This window comes from Anguilla anguilla, chromosome 3, assembly GCF_013347855.1.
Source record: "Anguilla anguilla isolate fAngAng1 chromosome 3, fAngAng1.pri, whole genome shotgun sequence".
Lineage (NCBI taxonomy): Eukaryota > Metazoa > Chordata > Actinopteri > Anguilliformes > Anguillidae > Anguilla > Anguilla anguilla.
In genome coordinates, this window is record NC_049203.1 from 60,546,990 (window position 1) to 60,554,334 (window position 7,345).

The 7,345-nt window shown below is 44.9% G+C and overlaps 1 protein-coding gene across 1 annotated transcript in view; it reads left to right on the forward strand.

Annotated features, from left to right (window-relative positions):
* Positions 1-1,088: 1,088 nt before the first annotated feature.
* dlg3 (discs, large homolog 3 (Drosophila)) overlaps positions 1,089-7,345 on the forward strand; it is a 97,156-nt gene continuing 90,899 nt past the window's right edge. The window contains exons 1-2 of the mRNA XM_035408711.1: positions 1,089-1,480; positions 2,751-2,882. Coding sequence (XP_035264602.1) covers positions 1,465-1,480; positions 2,751-2,882 — 148 coding nt within the window. The 5' untranslated portion in view covers positions 1,089-1,464. The remainder of the gene's footprint in view (positions 1,481-2,750; positions 2,883-7,345) is intronic.

Genomic DNA, 7,345 nt, shown 5'->3' on the forward strand with positions numbered 1-7,345 from the left:
ACTGCTATATTTCCTCCTTTATTTTCAGGTACTGTACAGTAGGTCACTATATTCATATAATTGCTATGTGCATACCTGCTATATATTACTCATATACTTACCACTTACCATGGAACAAGGAGGTTTATAGACACATGAAATTCTACTTTTCAGTCTCAAAATGTTTACCTAGATCTATCTAAAGTCCGTTTGGGATTGCTTTGTTTAACGCAGTTGGTAGCTGATAACTTATTTGTTGTTATTGCAAGCACAGTAGATGCTGGACCACATGAATCTGTTTTCTTTTCATGCACTTCACCAACAGAAGGCCTAATAAAAAAGGCCAGTTTGGGTGGTGTCAACATACATACTGAAGAAACACTGTCTTAGCTCTCCATGCTACTATCAAGGAATTTGCATGGACTTGCAAACATGAGGAGGGAGATGTGCTGGCGAGATATAGAATGAAAGCTACACACACACGGACACATGCATGCACACACACGCACACCAACCTTCCATAGACAAATATGAGTTCACTGAGATGTTTTTTTTAGCAGATGGCTCCAGACACTGTATGTATCGCAGTAGCAGCAGATGTGCCGATTCACTTCAGTGGTTTATTATGAGAAACACTATACTTGTGCTGAAAGAATACAAATGTGCTTGGCAAGTGGGTTGTAGGCGTGTATCTTAATAAAATCGAGAAAATACCTTTCTGTCCACTGGGTGGCAGGCGTTACTCATGTATGTAAAAGGTTGATTTAGAAGTTTGAATAGGTATCTTTTAATCGTTTTACCGTTTGTTTTATGAAGTTATCTATTATTATTATTATTATTATTATTATTATTATTATTATTAGCTACTACTACAATTACTACTACTACCAATACTACTAGTAGTGGTAGTATCATTTACAAAGGTGAACACATATGTCTGTGTATGCGTGTGCGTGTGCGTGTGTGTGTTTGTGTTAAACTGATCAAGCCACCTCCTGGATATGGCTTGTCAGTGCAGTCTCTGAAGGGGGAATAACCCTCCGTTTCCAACGTTTCTCAGTCGTTTTAGATCCAACTTCGCTACATATTAAAATCTCATCCCAGTCCGGGGTGCGCCGGGATGGCGCACAAACACTTTCACTTTACGGAAGCCGCGTGAGCCTGTGCACTGTTGTGCCTCGCTCCAATTAACAAAGCGGAGCACAAGCTGCCGCTGCAATAACCGCTCCGTGATACTGGGAGGGTCAGTCAGGAGGACAAGTTTACTCAGACCCGAATTTACTTTCTGTCCTTGAAAAACAACGTTAACGTCACGGCGGTCCTAGTTCAACAAACTATAACACGCTTTTAAAGAGAAAAACGGAAGCTGTTTTACACTTTATTTTTAGTTTTGAAGACTTTATGGCTAAACGCAGCTTTGTGGACTACGTGTAACTCTGTTTAGGATAGAAGAATTTACCGTACACCGTCCAAATTTTGTGTACCATGGTCCACAAATACGGTAAGTTATTTTTTATTGATGTGTATATGTATCTATTTCGAGTTTTGGATGACTTTGATTCGAGTTCAGTATTTCGATATTCTTAAATTTGAAACAAATGAACGAAAAAAACTATGAACGAATAAGTGAGGGGGTGGCTTTTGCAAGCGAATTCACTTGGATGTTTTTGGCAGTATTTAAAATGCCAAATGGTTGGAAAAAATAATGGTTCGTATAGAATATCAAACAACTGCAAAGTTGTACTGTGATTTGCTCTCTCATAAGTTTTGAATCAAACCTTCGTCGCGAGAACCCACTTGGGAAACAGGATGCATTTTTCCACGGATAATTTAAAAGCTCCTATTTCGTGCCAATGGAGCGTTCTGTGTAAAGACGAGGTCGCGAGACCAGTGGAGCAGTATTACATTGGAGAAGGATGCTCACGCCAGTCGCGTTACCTCCCACCTTGTTCACCTGTTGAGCACGTGACGGAATCCTGGTCCAGAAAACACACCGCAGCAGAGCTGCTCTTCCGCCAACATTAGGCTAAGGATCGGCGATATTTGCATATCACCATACAAATGATTTGCTTCCAATCTAAAGTTACAAAAATCTCGATGTCAATCGAATGATGACCCTCCATATCTGATCTGATCTGATCTAACTCCTCCAATTCACAGTTCATTTCATATCAGATTAAAACGTGTTATTCACCTGGTAATATTAAAGTTGAAATGTGTATTGCTAAAAGTATATTTACTACTTTAGGTTTGAGTTTGTATACCTACACACACTTATACAAATGCACACATATGATCTCACACTTAGACATTTGTAAGTGTATTTCTGCATGAGTTTCTTGGTGTGCGTCTACGCCATTGGGTTTGTAAGTACATGCATATGCATGTGAATATGTGTTTGCAGGGGCATCGTAGTGGGGGTAAAAGTGGGACTGATTACCCAAAAGCCTGGAATGATGCGTGAGAGACATGGATCAAGAGAGGAAGGGGGTCCACAGAGACTGCTTATGTATAGGGCCCAGAATTTTGTGCTACACCCCTGTGTTTGTCCATGTTTGTGTGTGGTAAATTTCATTTCATTTATTTCAAATTAAGGTGTGTGTGTGTGTGTGTCTGTGTCTGTGTGCATATGTGTGTGTGTTCCCATGTGAGTGTGTGCGTGTGTTTGTCTGCGTTTGTGTGCGTGTGTGTGTGCGTGCGTGTGTGTACGCGCATATGTGTGTGTGTGTGTGCCAGAAGTATGGGTAACACTATGTGCCTCTGTCTCTCAGACACTGAGAGGGCGATGGGGTTACTGAAGCAGTACCAGGACAGCCTCACCAGCCCGGAGGAGCAGGGGCTCAGGACCAGCGTGGGGAAGGTCTCGGCCATCTTGGGCAGCCAGCTGTTCCAGGCCCTGCTAGGTAAATCCCGCGTTTGTGTGCCGCTGCCTCGATTCACTGCTATCTGCTGCAGGTACGACAGCACTCTTTTGGTTACCATAGCAGCGTCCAGTTAATTGTTGAGCTGCCAGATTTGCCTGAGGCATTTGGAATATCTTCAACCATTGTTTTCAAAAATATATTTTTGCATGTTTGATTTGCTATTTCTTCTTGCTACAGTGGTATTATCTTTTTCTGAATGATGGGTAATTAAGTATAATTCAGTCACTCAGTCAGCCTGTAAATCAGGGATAATATTCCATAATATTTGTGAGACTGTATGTATGTCTGTTGGTTTGGCATTGCCGCCAGTGATTATTTGAATATTTTGTTTTCCTAATTGTCATGGGCTTAAGTTAAGTTAATGGTTCTGTTTAATATTTGCTAATTCCGTGTGTGTGTTCTCCTGGGTGGTTCTTAGTTCAAACACTGTGGTACAGATGCAATGTACATCTTTTCTAATTACAAGAGGGGTCATAAGTCAAGGAAGTACTTTGGTAATACCACACATCAGTTACCAACATTGGGGACGGATAAAATCTGATGAAGTGGTTTTAAGGAAGACATTATATCTAAAAATATGATTCTTACATACATTTTCAGAATATGAACACACACACATGGCTAATATCTTGGAGCACAATGATAAGCACTGTGGATCACTGCATATCTAAGAAATGTTATGATGCTAATTTTGTTGCATGTGTCAGAATTACTGACAGTGCTTTCCCCATGCCTGTCAGCATGATGTCATACAGTAGGACTCCCATGTACAGAACCTGTTGGGCTGTCTCTGTGGGAGAAGACCCCTTCTATGAGCCGTCACCATGGGCTCCAATATGCTCTAATAATGGAAGAGTTTACACTCTCATTTACAGTTGTATGTACAGACAGCAGGTCCTGTAGAAACATAAATAAATACATTTTCTTTTTGAGAGCAGAAGAGTGAGGAATTCCACAAGGCAAAAGAGCTAAATATTCTGTGCTTTATCGAGATGTCTGAGTAAGAACACTGCATAGCCATTTTACTGTCACATATAGTATATAATAAGGCCTTCAACCATAAACCTAATATACGTGAAAATAACAGGCTAATATGTAATTGATGAATACTTTATCTCAGAAATGGCATATGTATGAAGCAGTTGGCATACGTTTCTTCTTTCGCTGTTTCACCTTCAGACTGTGCACTGTCTGACATCATCTCTCTTTTAATGTAATCAATTATTATGTCAATATAACAATAAATTATGTGTTGTTTTCTAAGGAGCTGATTCCACTCTTGTAAATGATTTGCCTGACTAGAAATCTTTGCGAGCGGGCCCTCATCCATACCTCTGATACATGGTAGAAAATAAGCAGACATAAGAAAGCACTGAGATTCCTGAAATGCTAAATAGAATCCATGATGAAATACACTGTATTAGCACTGATTACGTTACGTTGTGTTACGTTGGTGAAAGGGGGGGGGCATTTCTTCTCACTAAAGGGTCGTTTTAAACCCTTGTATGGACTGATTTGAGTTGATTTGGTTCCCTCAAATTTGGGACACCCCCCTTAACTGTTAACTGTATCTGAAAAATCCATTAGAATCGCTGATCTGTCTCCGCAGAGCCAGAGCATAGGTCAAAAGCAACCAACCCTACGATGAAGTTTCCAGTATACCGTGGCCACCAGCTCTCTTGTTATAATTTTTTTTTTTTTTATGCACTGCAAAAGAAAACAAATTAGTTCCATTAACGTATGCTTCTGTGGTCCCGTTAATGACCGTGTGAGTGCCCTAATGAAGTTTGCCGGGGGTCCCACTCCTGCTGTTGCCCTGCTTCTCAGTTGGGCGGTGTGTGGAGTCCCCGGGGGGGGGGGGGTGGCCTCCTCGGGGGCCCAGTGGGCTGTGATGTCAGAGAGAGCGGCGCGGAAGTGGGGGGTGTTACCGCAGATTGTGCAGGGAGTAGCAGAACCGCCCCGTTGGAGGTGCCAGACTCCCGGAGGCCGGCCAGAACTCCCGTGAGCAGCGAAAGGGGACTCGGTTTACTTCTGTTGTTTATTACTTAGTTTGAACTGCAGAAATAAATGATCTACATCACTTTTTCATTTTTCGATTCATACTAAAAAACGGGGATCAAACTCGAACTGAAAACTCAAAACGGTCCTGGAGGTACAGTATACAGTGCCTGTGGAGTTTTTTTTCCTTAAAGCGTCAACAGTAGAGGCCATAAGTGCCCCACAGGGCTCTACATTGCTCCCATTTTAGGAGCATTTTTCTCCTGAAAATGAATGTGTGCTAACTGGAAACAGTAGTTTTGGAGCTCATCTACTAACTGGGATGAATTGGTGGGCCCGTAAATCTTTTGCCTGAGGAGCACATGTGCTCTGTGGGGAAACATGCTAGTATTGAGCCCTGCCCCATTAAAAGACTCCCCGTCGTAGCACTGCCTTGTTACGAAGCCCATGGTGTGCATATTCCGTGCACCTGAAGGGAGTTCGGGGAAGCCAGTGAGCACGCAAATATCACGCTGCAGGTGACACTGCCCCCTTGGGGCTTCACGAATCGTGCGATTGGTGCTCTTGGCTGGGGACCTTTGGCCTTCAGCTCCACGAGCTAGGCGGCCTCCTGCTGTGCCGCACCGCGCCGCGCCGGGCCGGGCGAGGGCCGTGGCGGGAGAACCAGCGGCAGGCCTGAGGCCCCCGTGAGCACTGCGCACGCGCAGAGGGAGAGAGGCTGGGCCTCGGGCAGGCTGTGCATCTGGGCCTCGCCCGGGGGGTTAGCGGCTGGGCCTCCCCCGGGGGGTTAGCGGCAGGGCCTCCCCCGGGGGGGTTAGCGGCTGGGCCTCGGCACCAGCGCTAACGGCGGTTCGGACGCGGGCGAGGAAAGAGAGGGGTGGGCTTCGGTTCCCGCCTCAGCGGCTCAGGATTCCAGGCATTCCACCTGGAGCCTGGAAACTGGCGCAGGAATGCTGGGGCGGTGCGGGGGCCGAGATCTGGGAAGAGGAGCGGAGAAGCAAACGGCGTGCCCCCGCCCTCCTCCTCCTCCTCCTCCTCCTCCTCAGCAGGAGGACACTGTCCAGGGAGGAGAAGTCAAGGGAGCACCCTGATTTCTCTCAGACAGATACTCGGGGCGCAGAGGGGAGGCCGAGTTCAGGTGAGGTCACACCAACATGTGTTTGAAATCAACTGCCAGCAGGCACGGAGGATGTGCTCCAGCGGAACCGCAGCCCTACCTATAGCATTATGGGTCGTGGCGTACGTGTGATACGCACTCTCTGATGCTCACTTCTTTATTTCTGTCTTTATCAGGGACAGTGTACAATTAAAAACATTAATGACAAGCATGCGATGCATTGCACTCAAATTAGCCAAGAGGCTACATTTCATTGGTAGTCCCAAGATAGATGGTATGACGTACATCATTGCACATTAAAAAAACAAGATATTGCAGAATGATGTAAAATATGTAGATCTGTACATTACTGATAAAACTGACAGCCAGATGACTCAACTATGTTAACAAAATGGTGGATCTGTGATACTGAAAAACAGTTGGGAGAAAAATAATAATATGAAAAGCACGTGTCGCAGTGTTTTGTTTTTGGTTTAGCCATTGTACGTCATGTGCTGTCTTTTTCGTTTAGCACGATGAACACATCAGGTTCCGTGCCAGTTCTAAGAAAAGGTGGGTTCATGTCACTAGAAATAGAAAGCACGGACAGAATAAATTCTCAGAAAGGATTCAAGAATGATTATTGCAGAGCTGGAAGTTTATATTTAGTTGCCTGCCATTGTTGTATGGACCTCGTCCTTTCCTGGCTTCAGTGTATAGGCTCACATCTCCGATTGTTACTGTATGTTGAGGTTTATGTCTGCGGTAGCTAAGATGGCTGTGCAGGTCTCTTGGTCCTCTGCCTGGTATGTGTGCTCCTGCATGCCAGCGTGTGAGTCAGAGTGCACTGGGTTATGTTTGTGTGAGAGGCCAGTAATGAGCCAGCCTGAGCGTGGGGGGGGGCAGGGGAGTTCTCTGTCCCACTGATGCATTGTGGGAACATTCTGAATGATTTTGCTGTCCGCATATTTGCTCAAATGAGTACAAAGGTCACCTTAACTACAGACCCATCCTTTTGTTCACCAGCATAAAAACACATGCTCAGTGGGGAAGAGGTGGGGGGAGCGAGGGTGGGTGCTCTCCACACAACACGGGGCAGGAGTAGCGTGGCTGGGCTGTTTTTTTGGGGAGGGGGGGTTGGGGGATTACAATTGTGTGCTTCTCACAAAACCCCTTAATAGTGACTCATTTTGTGCTTAATGTTTGATCCTAACGAGCAGAAACTTCCATTCCTAGCCGTTGTTCTAAATATAGCTCTTAAAGTAGATTCAGAGGGGCAGGGAGTAAAGTGCTGTTCACTTGAATGGGTTTACTCAGAATGAGCAGGGCCTGAGTGGCATGTACACAC